Source organism: Anoplophora glabripennis, unplaced genomic scaffold (assembly GCF_000390285.2).
Source record: "Anoplophora glabripennis isolate ALB-LARVAE unplaced genomic scaffold, Agla_2.0 scaffold22, whole genome shotgun sequence".
In the NCBI taxonomy this organism is placed as follows: Eukaryota; Metazoa; Arthropoda; class Insecta; order Coleoptera; family Cerambycidae; genus Anoplophora; species Anoplophora glabripennis.
In genome coordinates this window covers 1,023,855-1,038,979 of record NW_019416298.1, presented here as the reverse complement: position 1 = coordinate 1,038,979, position 15,125 = coordinate 1,023,855, and the positions used below count along the sequence as shown (strand labels likewise).

Here is a 15,125-nt window from a genome sequence, read left to right as displayed (position 1 = left end):
TCATCTCGTCGTGATTTTTTTTTAATAATCTCGGGGTAATCTGAATTTTCATATTCCAGTGAGGTTTTTTCGAAAAACACTTTTTTTTTTAATGCTTAGGGAGCGCCCCAACCTCAATGTCGAAGAAAAAATTTTTAAATACTTACTCGATGTTCAGTTGTAGAAAAAAATGTTCAAAAAGTATCTGCTATTAATAACATTGATTATTATGACCCTTGATGATATATCTGATGTTTTTTCTTGAAAAACCTAACCTCAAAATTATTAATTGTAACCTAAAAGCCTTAAATGAAATTTACATAGAAAAAAAAAGTTTTTTTACATGCCAAAAGTACGAAATAGATTCAATAGAACCCTATGTAACATGTTATACCCAAACCATGAATTTGAATCTAAAAAACCTAACCTCAAAACCAACATTAACTAAGTTTAAACTCATTGCAAATTTAATAAATGGTTAGTAATAATACGCCACAATAATGTTTTACAAACGTTTTATTGCTATGTAGATGTTTTTATGGAATTTTTCTAGCAAAAAATTCGAGATAAACAAAATTTCAGGGTCTTTAGGTTATGTTTCCAGTTTTGTCTAAAGGTTTTGGCAATCGCGATGATGAACACTCAACAAAAATACATTTGTACTTTTTATTAAAGAAAATAATTTTTTTCACTCTAATGATTTGACAATCTTTCCAGTTTTGAGGTTAAGGTGTCAGATTTGGGTACAGTATGGCACAAGGTGTGTGCTCTCGGAAAAATTGTTGATCGAATCTCTGTACAATAAATATTTTTCATTTTTTTTTTATTAATCCTTAATTTAATGAGTTTAAACTTAGTTAATGTTGGTTTTGAGGTTAAGTTTTTTAGATTCAAATTCATGGTTTGGGTATAACATGTTACGTAGGGTTCTATTGAATCTATTTCGTACTTTTGGCATGTAAAAAACTTATTTCCAATGTAAATTTCGTTTAAGGCTTTTAGGTTAGAATTAATAATTTTGAGGTTAGGATTTTGAAGAAAAAACATCAGATATATCATCAAGGGTCATAATAATCAATTTTATCAATAGCAGATACTTTTTAAACATTTTTTTCTACAACTGAACATCGAGTATTTAAAAATTTTTTCTTCGACATTGAGGTTGGGGCGCTCCCTAAGCATTAAAAAAAAGGGTTTTTCCAAAAAAACTCACCGGAATATGAAAATTCAGATTACCACGAGTTTATTAAAAACAAATCATGAGACGATGAAAATTCGTGAGTGGCGAGAATTTTGTCCAATATTTCCCACCATGAGTCGCTGGAAAACACCTCAAAAAAAAAGGAAATAGTTGTACGCAAAAAACACTCGGACACAGTCCAATTCCAGATACCAACTGATTGCTTGACAGCTTACTACCTCGTGTTATGCGCCCCGCCGTTGCGTTTATTACAATGCTAATTATTTTTTAGAATTAAGCATGAAGAAGTTCAAAAAAGTGATAAACATTGTTTTTTATGGTATTCTATGCACGCAGTTATGTCAATATTCCTTAATTAATCGAACTTTTGAACATCAAGTTGAAGATTTGATAATTTTTTTTTTCGGAAATGGTTGAGTTTAGGACCCATGAATTATAAGGTTTTTTTGTTTATTTTAATGTATTCTATCGTCTGTTAAAATTAAGGCAATCAAGCTTGTAACACCCTGTAGATAGAAATATTGAGGTATTGCAAAATATGTGAAAATTTATTAAAATACGTAAAAATATTTTGTAAATTTGGTGGTTGGTAATTTGAAAATTTGCCCCAAAATGGCAGTTGACTGCGGTTTTTTATCAATATCTAGACTTTAGAATTTGATGATTGTTGCGCCATCTCTGTGCCGACAACTTTACAAACGACTCGTATTATTTAATTTTTTTACGGAATAGTACATCACTATCAAAGCGACGTCGCACGTGGACCGTGAAGCTTTATAATTTAGTTAGTAATGGTAGATTTTTTGAGTTTTACGTAATTTTAACACTTTCTGAGTCGAAATCAACCGATTTAAACGATTCTTTCTCGATTCTCAGACACCGACCAGCTTGATGCATTCGCACACGAGGACCGGCTCCAGCCCAGCCATGATGCAAGCCTCGCCCCCCAACTCGGCCTGCCCCAGCCAGTGCCAGAGTCCCGGAAGTGCCAAAGCCAGCCGTACGCACACGTACCCGAAGCTGCCGGACAAGTTCAAGCAGCAGCCGCCGGCCGACGAGGAGGTCATATATTTCTGACGTCTCTCTAGCAGGACAAAGTATTTTATTTATTCTCTTATCAACACAAAAGTGTGAATATTTTATCAGTTACTCATATAGTTGCATCCGTTTTTAACTTTTTATTTTAGTATTATTTATTTAGCCGTTAGGATTTTTATGTAACCAGTTAATTTTTAGACGTTTTTATTGTTATTTATAACGCTTTTCGGATTATTTAAATTTTTAATTTTATACGAATTGGATGTCGTTGATGAAACTACTTATTTAACTCGGCTTTGTTTTCCAAAAATTGTGTTCGTCTTCCTATGATATTCGCAAAAGTCAGTATTTTTAAATATACTCAAATCTTATGACAATACAATATTCGAGGATGTTAATTTTCATCTTTGAGAAACGTAGGGGTACTTCTAGTTGTCTCGTTTGTTTCCGTTCCTTCTTGTATATAAATTATCCATAGATAGTCGAAACCAACAGTTGAAAGTCCTTAAAAGTGTTTCTATCCTGATTTCGATCGTCTTTCAACTTCCAAAATAGACCATCGTTGATTACTCTAACGTAGCGTAGAACCGTTCCTCACAGGAAAAAAACTTCTTGGACCTCTGGTATTTTGATCTCCTTTGTATATTCGTGATTCTGTTGGTACGTAAATTTATATATAAACAAAAGGCCTACTATATTTTTGTCTCTTCAGGTAAATGTGTAGTTTAAAAGGGAATATTTTTATAAGATCTATTTATCCCTCAATCTCAACAAGTAGAAATGTGTGGTAGTTTTTAAAAGGGGGATGTTTAGGGTCCGAGGTCGTACGACGTTAAAATTAGTTTAGGATTCGACGGTGAGTACATGCGGCGAGTTTAAATACGGGCGGTGACGCACACCTGTTGCTGTTCGAGAACGTTTTGTATAAAATTCCTTATCATTGTTTCCGACTGCAGGTAAGTGGACACGTAATTCTACCCGACATTACATTTTGCAATTTGAGGTTGGCTTAAAGCAAGCAATTGACAGTCGGTAGGTGTGAATTTGTAACCGACACTGTAATTTTACAGTTATCAAGTGTAAATTTATAAGTAATGTCTCTAAATCTGTCGATTTTATCAATTGATCTATTTTGTAAATTACTGGTTCAATCAATTGGTTCATTTAATGTGAATTTGTAGTTGAAACTAATTTTACATTGGCTAAATGTAAATGTACAGTTAATACCTTTAAATTCATGGTTGTTACTGTGAATTCTTTTACATAAATCGCTAGTTCAGTAATTAATACTTGGTAATGCAAATTTATGGTTGAAACTGTAATTTTACAGCTGGTAAATGTAAATTTACAGTTAACGTCTCTAAATTCTTTGTTACTGTTAATTGATTTATTGACATGCTCGGTTCAGTAATTGACACTTGACGTAAATTTGTAGATGAAACTAACTTTACAGTTGGTAAGTGCAAATTTACAGTAGTAAGCATAAATTTGCTTTGTAAATTTACAGTTAATGTCTCTTAATTCGCGGTTGTTACTGTGAATTGTTTTATGTAAAGGTTTAGTAATTAACACTTGGTACTGTACATTTTTGGTTGAAATTGTAATTTTACAGTTGGTAAATGTAAGTTTACAGTTAACATTTTTAAATTCATAGTTGCTGTTATTGATTGATTTTATCTGTTCAGCAGTTAACACTTGATGACGTGAATTTGTATAAGAAACTGTAATTTTACAGTTGGTAAGTGTAAATTTACAGTAATAACCATAAATTTGCAGTGTAAATTTACAGTTAATATCTTGAAATTCGTCGTTTGCTTTATATAAATTGCTGGTGCAGTAATTAATATTTGGTAATGCAAATTTATGGTTGAAACTAATTTTGCAGTTGCTAAACGTAAATTTACATTTAATGTCTCTAAATTCGTGGTTACTGTTAATTGATTTATTGAAATTATGGGCTCAATAATTGGTATTTGATGACGTGAATTTGTAGATGAAACTGGTACAGATGATAAATGTAAATTTACAGTAATAAGCATAAATTTGCAGTGTAAATTTACAGTTAATGTCTCTAAATTCGTAGTTACTGTGAATTGTTTTGTATAAGCTGGTTCAATAATTAATACTTGGTAATGTTTTATGGTTGAAACTGTAATTTTACAGTTGGTAAATGTAAATTTACATTTACTGTCTCTAAATTCGTGGTTACTATTATCTCAGTAGTTGGCATTTGATGATGTGAATTTGTAGATGAAACTAATTTTACAGATGGTAAGCGTAAATTTACAGCAATAAGCAAATTTACAGTGTATGTTTCTAAATTCGTGGTTGTTACTGTGAATTGTTTTATGTACAGCAATGGTTCAGTAATTAATTCTTGGTAAATGTAAATTTACATTTACTGTCTCTAAGTTCGTGGTTACTATTGTCTCAGTAGTTGGCATTTGATAACGTGAATTTATAGATGAAACTGTAATTTTACAGTTGGTGTGTTTATAGTCGTAATAAATTTCCAGTGTAAATTTACAGTTAATGTCAGTTAAATTCGTGGGTATTACTGTGAATTGTTTTATGTACAGCACTGGTTCAGTAATTAATACTTGGTAATGTAAATTTATGGTTGAAACTGTAATTTTACAGTTAATGTTTCTAAATTCTTAGTTACTGTCAATTGATTTACTAAATTTATGGGTTCAGAAGTTGACACTTGATGACGTGAATTTGTAGATGAAACTGTAATATTACAGTTGATAAGTGTAAATTTACAGTAGTAAGTATAAATTTGCAATTGGACAGTGTAAATTTACAGCTAATATATCTAAATTTGTGGTTGTTACTGTGAATTGTTTTATGTAAATTGCTGGTTCAATCATCTGGTTTAGTAATTGATTGATTTGTGACACTTCGTAAGGTGAATTTGTAGTTAAAACTGTAATGTTACAGTTGCCGAGTATACGTTTACAGTAACAACTGTAAATTTGCTATCGGTAAATTTACCGTTAATATCTCTAAATTCGTAGCTCTTATTGTCAATTCATTTATTTCGTAAATTGCTAGGTAAATCGGCTGGTTTAGTAATTTATACTTGGTAATGTGCATTTACAGTTGAAACTGTAAACTTACAGCTGATAAATGTAAATTTCTGGTCAATGTCTCTAAATTTGTGGCTCTTGCTGTTAATTTGACTTATGTAAATTCAGTTCAGTAAATGACGGTGGATAATGAGAGAATCTAGTTGAAACTGTAAATTTACAGTTGGTAAATGTAAATTTATGGTAACGTGAATTTGTACATCAAACTGTAATTTTAGAGCTGGTAAATGTAAATTTACATCGGATGCATGTAAATTTTGATTGTAAAAGGTAAATTTACAGTAACTGCGATAATTATGAAGATGAGGTACTTGGTTAAGATTCTTGATGAGTTTTAATAAATAAGGAACATGTGGGCAGGTAAAATGTTGCTCTGTGAAATTGCGACTTCAAATTGGAAAATCCGCGTGTCCACTGACCCAGTCATCGTGTCTCGACGTTTCCGATGAGTTACTTACCTTGAACATCTTTGATGTGTTAATTAGCGAAAGAACTAAGGAAACCAGTATTTACGCTCCTGTTACTTAGACTGTGTTAAAATTTCCTTCCCTAGGTACTTAAAATTCTTCTACTCTGCAATAAATGTACGTCGACTGAGTAAATTTTAGATTTTCAAAGATTAACCATTGTTACTTAGGTGATACAAATAGACTTGTGTCATTGTTATTTGACTGTCACTAATAAAACAAATGCAATCTTGCCTTGAAATTTTTCCCGGGCGCGGCTCCTCTCGGAGCGCGCCCGCCCGGGAAACTAAAAAAATGTTCTGTTTATAAAATATATTTATTGAATCTAATGTAAATAAAATGACGGTGAGAAAGTATGTTTTAAAATTCATATCTACTTATATTTTTTGTAGTTTTTTAACAGTCTTGAGGTTTTCATTTGTAATGTAAATTAAAACGCCGTTACGGTTACGTTCACAATTGTTAGAACCTACATTCCATGACGTTGGACGGATTACTGTAGCTTACTTTTTTTTCAACGAATTTTTAGATAAGCCAAAATTTATAAGGTGTACTTAAACGATTAGGGTTCATTTTTTATTGGTTCGTTTTTAACTAATTGGTATGCATGTAAATAAGACTCATATTTATTGTAAATATATTTGATTAAAGTGTATAAAATGATATAAACGTTGCGTTGTTTTTAATTCCGATGCCGATCCCAGAATTATGCAGTCGCTTTAAACCTACTAATAAAACAGTTGATATTTAAGACTAGCCACCGTTTATTGAGTATTTTTTTAACATTTTAAATAGAATACAAAGGTAAGTAAATCGGAGCCTCAGAACGTTGGTCAATAAATAACATGAAAACACTTAAGAAAAACGATACAAAACAGTAACTATTACGTTAAATCCACTTAAGTACACAATGAGGAAACATAAACGATTACAGGTGAGTATTTAAAAAATATGAACAAACTTCGCACTCTTATTGGAGTGAATTAAAACTGTTAAGAGTATATTTATTGTTATTTTTAATTTCTTCCACCATTTTTTTTAAGGTAAATTTGATTTTAACCTCAAATCTTTGTTTACACATTTATATAGTTAAACAACCGATCAAACTTAGGGATGATTGTACTAGATGGCGACACACAAAAAAACCCAGTCACCTTTTTTTATAATATAGATAATATGAGAGTTGCAGAGATTTTTTGGGAGTGCTGCCATCTACAGGGTGATTCACAACTTATCCAAAAAAATTTGGGAATGTGTCATGAAAATTGGTCAATATTGTAAGAAAAAAATTGTATAAATCCTTATAGTTTCCGAGGAAAAAATGATTAAGGTTGTAATGTTTTTAACCCTTACATCACTGGGCTACTGTACTCCCTAGCGTTATTCACATTCTGCACCCCAGGCGATTTTTAATACTGAAATCCGATTTTATTAACGTTTTTGTGATAGTGTTTACATTAGTTTTTTAAGTGTCACAAATGACTTCCGGATATCGTTTTAATTTATGGTGAACAAGACATTTGTGTTAATTTGTAGAAACAGGGTAAGACGGGCCTAAATGTGTTTACATGTCAGAGGACAAAGTTTTGAACAGTTGTTAATCAGATATCTCAAATTTTTTTATTAATTAAAATGACAAATTAATTATATTAATTAATAATAACAATAGCGGTAAAAGCAGTGGAATTTGCATATAGAATAGGTGATATAAAATTTTATTTACTTCTTTCCTTGGGAAAGAAATTCTTTCAATTGTTTATCCGTTCATTTCTTATTATACGTTGCCACCGTGCTGGTCATCGACTGAAAAAGTGTATTTTTAAATCATTTTCGAACTGCCCTTTTTCATATTTTTTTTTTACAAAATTGTATTTGTGAGTCCCCTGTACATTCAATTTTTTTTTTTTTGGTTAAGCTCTGAATCACGCTGTATTATTTTCATCCCAAAGTTGACTAGATGTATAACTATACCGTCCTGCACGGCACTAGAAACTGGTCAAATGTAAAACTTGGCCTCGCACAATGTTCAAAACTTTGTTCACCGACGTGTAAACACATTTGTCTTACACAGTTTCTATGAACTTACACAAATGTTGTCTTGCTTCACCATAAATTAAAATGATATCCGTCAACCCTGAGATGCTATACACGCAAGCCATACTAACTACTAAAAAAAAACTATTGTAAACACTATCGCCACGACGATTGTAAAATCGGATTTGACTATTTGGAGTCTCTGAGGCCATGTGGCTGTCCACGCGTATTACGAATGACATTAGAGACTACAGTTGTCCAGCTATGTAGTGGTTGAAAATACTACAACTTCCATAATTTTTTTCTCCGAAACTATAAGGATTTTACAAAAATTTTTTTTTACGAAATTTGACTAAATTTCTCATGCCGCGTCTATTCCCAAATATTTTCGAATAAGTTGTGAATCACCCTGTATATACGTATAATCAAGATTTAAACGATGTAAACAAAGTTCAACACAATCATAATTTTCGGTAACTTAGTGTTAATAAAATGCATTTTTATCATCAGTCGGTTTATGTGTCACGATTCTAGGAACTGCTAAACAAAAATGTTGTAATCTTTCCTAGTCGAAGCCCTTAAGTAATACTGTTTAAGGTAGTACCTGTTAATATCCCCAATAATTTAATTAAGATATGGTTATTGCACTAAAGCGTTAAAGCCAGCTTTCGTACTTGGTACGTTACAGCCTAACAAGTCTAACTTGGCAAGGAAAACACTAGATGGCGCCCAAAAATTCCAGTTCTATAAACAAGCAAGACATTTTTTGAGCATAGCCATCTAGTCTTCCCATTCCCAAGTCCAACTACAAATATATAAACCAGGATTGTAATCATTTCTTCTATGATTTTACGATATTTTAAAGGTGAATTATTATTACTATGCCAAGAAATTTACTTTAGTAAACTAAATACACCAAAGGTACAGAACTTCATTAAATAAATTTCAAAATCAAAGCGCCATCTATTGTCTTCTTTTGGTTCTATACATTTCAAGAGGCAGACAATAGATGGCGCTTTCGCATTTTTCCCTATAAACTCCCTAGACTGACCCAGTACCACAACCGATTGTTCCTGTTTCCTCCAAAATGGCGGTTTGACATGTCAGTTTGTGCATGTCAAATAAAAAAAAGAAAAAAATTAAATTAATTCTTGTATATAGTATATTAGATAAAAATATTGATGAATTGCATAAATAAACTGCGCTACTGATTGCGCTGCTTTATCAACATCTAGGGATTTTATTTCTCTCTATTTCTTAATCATAATTGATTATCAATGACTCTGGGTGTTTCTAGACACTTTGATGTACATTTTAACGCGAATTTAATGAAGCTCACAGCAAGAGCCACATCGTCTATTTAATCGCTATATCGTCTACCATTTCTTGGACAAAGTATGCTTACGTAAGAGATTATATTTAGATTCAAGTTAGCCCGATTCGAGTTCCTAGAGGATTACGTTGCTCCACGACCCGCCTGAGCGAGTACCTACTTTAGTAAGCGAATCAAATCTACCCGATTAATCGTCGTTCTCGGGCGGGGCCTCGTTCTGGAACACCTGGTACACCGTCACCGACTGAGTATTGTCGTTGAACTTGCACGAGACGTAGAGCTCGGCTATTCGGAAAACGTAGCAGTGGCTGCCCCAACGCTCCCTTAAGTACACCGATCTGGGATCTTCTTTAAGTACGTTCGTTATGGTAGTCTTCTTCTCATCGCCCTGGGCACAAGAAAAATTGGTGTCTTGACACGATATACGGGGTGTTGCTACGAGGAAGTGTACAGATATTCCTCAGGTAAAAATAGGGAAGATGGTTTAAACAGGGGAATTTAAATTTGATTTTATTCTAATATCCCTGAAGATGTCCGATGTAGATTGATGAAACTTTGGTTACTGTGTCAACTAATTATGATACTATTAAATAATTTTATTTCTTTATCACAACATGGCTTTATATAAAAAAATCGAATTAATCATTCTTTTAATTATTTAGTACAGTCATTGAAGCTGAAAATCAGCTGTAAAATCCGAATTCTTTGAAACTGCGTGGATTTGTATAAAAATTTAGAATAAGGCATCTTAGGCTCAAGTTCAAAAGTGACATAAGCCCGATTGACGCTTTTTGTTTTTAGGGGTAAAAACTACCCCTAAGTGAAAAAAATTGGAAAAATTAAATTTTAAACATTTTATTGATAAAAATCTTGTTCAAGCACAAAGATTAAATAATGTTCCATTTTGATCTTTTTGACCCTTTATTTAACCCTTAAAAACTACCCCTATGCAAAAAATAATGATAAAAAATTACTTTTTAAAAATTCGCAATGATTAAATCGTGCAATTATTTAAAATAAAAGTTACCTTATAGCTAATAAAAGAATTTTTCCCTTTCAACCCCTAAAAACCACCCCTGTATTGACAAAAATGATAAAAAATTACTTTTTAAAAGCTTGGAATGCTTTAACGGTGCAATTATTTAAAATAAAAATTCCCTCATTGCTTATGAAAGAATTTGTATCTCATAACACTTTCAAACCCTTATAAATCACCCCTGTGCTAAAAAAATAATAAAAAATTACGTTTTAAATCTTGGAATGCTATAATTGTGCAATCATTTAAAATAAAAATTCCCTTATATCGTTTATGAAAGAATATTTTACTTTTGCCATTTTCAACTCTTATAAACTACCCTTTTACTAATATTAATGTAAAATATTTTTATTATAATCGGTTTTTAAATATAATCAATCATAAAAAAAATTGCTATGCTGCATATAAATAATCATACTAAATTTTTTTACTTATTTTATTTGTATAATATATAAAAATGAGAAAGCCTATTTTGCTCCGAGAAAATGTCATAGGTTTTTTTACTATAACTCGGTTAATTTTGAAGATATAATATCCTACAAAAAAACATTTTAAAGATAATTTCAAGAGCTGTAAGATCGTTTGCATATAAAACCTTTTAAGTTCTTTGTTTTTTAAAGGGAAAGGATGGAAAGGCTCGAGACAGGTAGTTTTTTCACTAAAATGGATACTTCAAGCGGCGATATCTCCTTTATTTTTTATGCTATAGGAATAAAATAAAACAAAATATTTGTTGAAAAAAAAAGCCACATTTTTGTTGTCTATCATTTTTTACGTATCTTTCATAGTTTCAGAGTTATTATATAAATAAGGCAATTTTTTTTGAACAATGAAAAATACGTTTTCAACTTTTACAATTATTTTATACTTTTACATTATTCAAAAAATACGCATTCTAAACCGGTCTAACTTCAGGATCGTATGAAAAACACTAAAACAGTACTAATTGTAAAGGGTTTACGATTAATTTTAATTCTGATGGAAGTGGTACAGCGTTTACTGCTCATTTTTCCTTAAAAAAATATTAGCAACCCATCTGTTTTTGACGATAACTCCTTCAATTTTGCTCTAATTATACACGTAAAACTCTCCCAAAACAGATCCCCTTCCACTAACCATATTTCGCTTTGTATAGGACGTGCAACAATTTTTAAAAAACGATTTTCTTTATTTATGTTACATTTTTATTCATTACACTTTTTATGCGTGGTTTTTGAGTTATTCGCGAAAAATACTTTGAAAAAGTGTTTTTTTTTCACTCAAAATTCCAAGTTTTCAATCGTGAATAACTAAAAAACTATTGATTTCTCAAAAAAATTCTTCGAATATTTTTTGCTCGAAATTTGATTATCGATTTCCAGGTTATTATTAAAAAAAAAACATTTCCACCCCCGAGAAGGGCTGTCAACCCCCAACAGGGTGGAAGCGTCAATCGGCGCTATGTCACTAATGTTCATTGACCTTATCTCTAATTAGGTATCTGCCAAATTTCAAGTCGATCGGTTCAGTTTCAAAGAATTGGGAGATGAAAAGCTTCAATGATTGTACTAATTTTACTTTTTAAGCTATTGAGGGTAGAATACAAGTTGATAAATTTTTTACAGATTTCCAGAAAACTTGTATATTATTCAAAAAGTTGTGGTTTTAAAAAAAAATTTAAGAACTTTCTATTAAAAACACAATTTAATACATACAACCGAGCCATACCACAAATAATCATTTTTTCTCCTATGTTCTACAAGCATCTGGCCGAAAATTATAGTTTTATTTCTAAAAAATTCCAAAAACACGCCACACATAAACAGTTGAACATGGATGAATTGGACGTACGTAAAAAAGTTTTTTTTTAATGCAAAATCGACGTGCCGCGTAGAAAATTTTCCTTCCACACCTTCCACCAATTTTTCGTGTATTTGTACCTAAGGAATGTTACTTTAAAGTTTGTGCACCGCCTCGAGATACACCCTGTATAAAGTTTATCTGCAAGAAATTAAAAAAATCATAAAATTGTACCTCTGGTCCCAGTTGAGTCAGCTGCGCTAAAGCCCTGTCCTTGAACAACACCGTTAGCCTAGGAACTGGAGGTTGGTCAATCCAAGAAGGTACCCTGATATGACCTTCCGGCGTGCTTGCCGCGGGCACTGACGTGCTAACCTGAGCTGTTCTCGGGGATTCCTCCTCTTCACCGTCGGGAGCTTCCCGCTCGCCTATCCTCGAATTAGACCTATGAATTCAACCGGTAAAATTTATCGAAGGCAAAACATGCAAAAAACATTCTAACCTCCCGTAAAACGATTCCTCATTCCTGGAAAGGGTATTTTCCGTTGCTGGAGAGCCCAACGCGTGATCTCTGCGACCGTTCTCTTCCCCATCCATAACCCTCACATTTAAACTCTCTAGGCTGTCTACAACATTCGAAGTACTAGCCTGATTTCTTATGGAATTTGATAAATTATCTCTAGAGAAGTTTGCTGTGGATTCAGAATTATTCACACCATCACCACTTGCAGATAAACCCTCGTCAAGATAATTCGAGTTAACTAAACCCGGATTATCATACTGGGGAATGTAGGGTTTGATATCTAACACTGGAGTTTGATCCACCATATCAACACCACTAAAATATAGAATATTCGTGTCTACGTCACGTTTAAGAATCTTAAATAACTTACCTAAAATAGATCGTATTGTCCATAATCCTATCTATCTTTACCAAGGACAAACCTATCGGGCAAGGCCTATGTGGAGACCTAGTAGCAAACACCCCAGTTCTAACACCGTTAAGTCTCGGTGGTGCGACTTTAGCTCTAACATGAGTAGAATCGTTCCTGTGGAAATGAAACACGATCCACATATGCGAAAACTCCTGCAAACCTTCCAACGCGTGATTCGGGTTGGTGAAAACGTTGCTATTTAACGTTAATTTAGCTACCATGTCATTACAAATACCCGGCTGCCTAGGTGTGCCTCTTTTCTCAGGAAAAATTGTACTTATCGTGCCTATATATTTACACTGAAAATCACTATTGTCATTCTCTGTTGTCGACGGTCCCGATGCATCCTGGCGATCCTCTTTCCTCTTACAAGTCGGACATTGCCATTCCTCCAATTTTTTGTAAATAAGATCACATTCTTTCCTATGTACGTGGTTTAAAGATACAAGTTGCTGACTAAAAGATAGGTTATGTTTAGTTAACAGCTCACAAGTATACACATAAGGCTGGGTATTACCGCAAGTTATGAATTTCTTTTCTGGCTATCGCCAACTGATTCTGCAAAAACACCGGATCCAAGGATCTATCACAAACCGAACTAGACATTTTTCTGTTATTGTTTTGACATTTTTATTATGGCAACTCTCAATTCCCGAAAATCGAAGTCAAAAGAGCGCAAGTGCGGAAACGCACAAATTTTCGCCAATCAAATCTCGCGCTTTCAGTCACCAGCCTTCTTGTTTAGTTTGCCGTGATCTTCGGTCATAGAGGGTAGAGGGTAGTTTTCGGTATTTAAAAAATACGCACGGTTTCGTTCGTAAAATTATTTTCGCGTAAAAGTTAAGTTTCATTTCTGCGCGTTTTTAGTGGCCAGAAAGTGCTTCTGCATCATCATGACGAACAGCACGAAACATTATGGTACTTGCAGTGTGGTGATATAGTTGTTTCAATTGTTTTGAAAGTTTCTGTGAACTTTTTCTAATTTCTTTTATAAAAAATACAGTTAACTCCTAACATGTGATATTGTGCCGATAATTATGAGGCCGTCCGCTTTTATGATATTGCTGATACTCTTCTTTCAAAGTGAGTTTTTAAGTATGTACAGTTGAACTCGCTTATAACGAGCAGGGGATATAACGAGCCCTTGGTTATAACGAGCAAATTGAAATGTCCCTTCCGAATTCCCTATGTAACACGTGTATTTTTGTTCGGCTATAACGAACTCGTATATAACGAGGGCTTGGCTATTACGAGCTTTGATTTTGGTCCCGCGCAACAGTGATCTCGGCTATAACGAGTTATCGTAGAACCAGTTTATACGCACATGACATCAAATGAACGCAAAAAATTGTTATGACTAGTAGAAATAACAACATATCCGATTTTGACGTCTTTGACTTAATTCAGTACGACATGGTAGACGAAAATCTCGAAGTGGCTGAATTCCCAAATGAAATTCAAATCACACAATTAGCGATTAACCCATCAATAGATGAAGAAAGTGATGAAGAAGAGACGGGAAGCGATGAGGTTACAGTTCCTTCGACACATGAAGCCATCTCTGCGTTAAAAACCATAGTATCATACGTCGAATTCAAATATCCGGAAAACGAGCAGTTCTTAAATGCCGCTGATCGTTTGCAAAGAAATATCAGTCAGGAGATATTAAGCAAAAGAGTGGTGCAGAAAAATATTACAGAATTTTTTCGTTAATAATAAATGCTATGTAATTGTAATGTAACTTACCTACAGTTATACGTATCTATGTTATGTAGATAAATAATATTATATGTTTGGAAATAAAAATACAAGTGCAATGCAGCTATAATTATGTGTCCAATAATTTTCAGCATAGTTGGCGACGGCGACGTCTATAACGAGCACTCGCGTATAACGAGCAAATTTTGCGTTCCCGTGAATGCTCGCTATAACCGAGTTTTACTGTAGTTACATTTAATCACTACCTAACCTAATACCTGTATCAATTGATTTGTGATATCAGTTTATTATTTTATAGGTGTGGCCTATATATGTGGCCTTTCATGTTAATTAACATTCCCACTAAATCGAGTCGATAAACTACAAATAAAGAATAGAATTTTGAGGCGTCTAGGCCGCCATTCAATCAAAAACAAAATAGTGTAGGACTATTTTATTTCCCCCAAAAAATAATTGTGTACTAAATTGATGTGGTTATTAAATGAGAAATAGTACATAGTAGAAATTATATT

At 32.9% G+C, this 15,125-nt stretch overlaps 3 protein-coding genes across 9 annotated transcripts in view; 2 read left to right on the top strand and 1 right to left on the bottom strand.

The window, feature by feature from the left end:
* The window catches only part of LOC108917294 (rho guanine nucleotide exchange factor 18), a 115,432-nt gene extending 108,986 nt beyond the window's left edge, over window positions 1-6,446 (top strand). For all 7 annotated transcript variants that reach the window (XM_018723814.2, XM_018723810.1, XM_018723809.1 and 4 more), the window contains one exon: window positions 2,057-6,446. In XM_018723814.2, coding sequence (XP_018579330.1) covers window positions 2,057-2,257 — 201 coding nt within the window. In that variant the 3' untranslated portion in view covers window positions 2,258-6,446. The remainder of the gene's footprint in view (window positions 1-2,056) is intronic.
* Window positions 6,447-7,932: 1,486 nt separating this feature from the next.
* On the bottom strand, window positions 7,933-13,543 carry LOC108917281 (tRNA (adenine(37)-N6)-methyltransferase). The gene is made up of 5 exons (XM_018723789.1): window positions 13,412-13,543; window positions 12,853-13,350; window positions 12,462-12,797; window positions 12,194-12,404; window positions 7,933-9,532 (listed from the first exon to the last, which is right to left on the bottom strand). Exons 1-5 carry the CDS (start codon window positions 13,498-13,500, stop codon window positions 9,332-9,334), a joined length of 1,335 nt encoding a protein of 444 aa, XP_018579305.1. The 5' UTR covers window positions 13,501-13,543; the 3' UTR covers window positions 7,933-9,331.
* A 500-nt stretch (window positions 13,544-14,043) lies between these two features.
* Window positions 14,044-14,833, top strand: LOC108917291. Its single transcript, XM_018723805.1, has 2 exons — window positions 14,044-14,596; window positions 14,637-14,833. Exons 1-2 carry the CDS (start codon window positions 14,248-14,250, stop codon window positions 14,675-14,677), a joined length of 390 nt encoding a protein of 129 aa, XP_018579321.1. The 5' UTR covers window positions 14,044-14,247; the 3' UTR covers window positions 14,678-14,833.
* The last annotated feature ends 292 nt before the right edge of the window (window positions 14,834-15,125 follow it).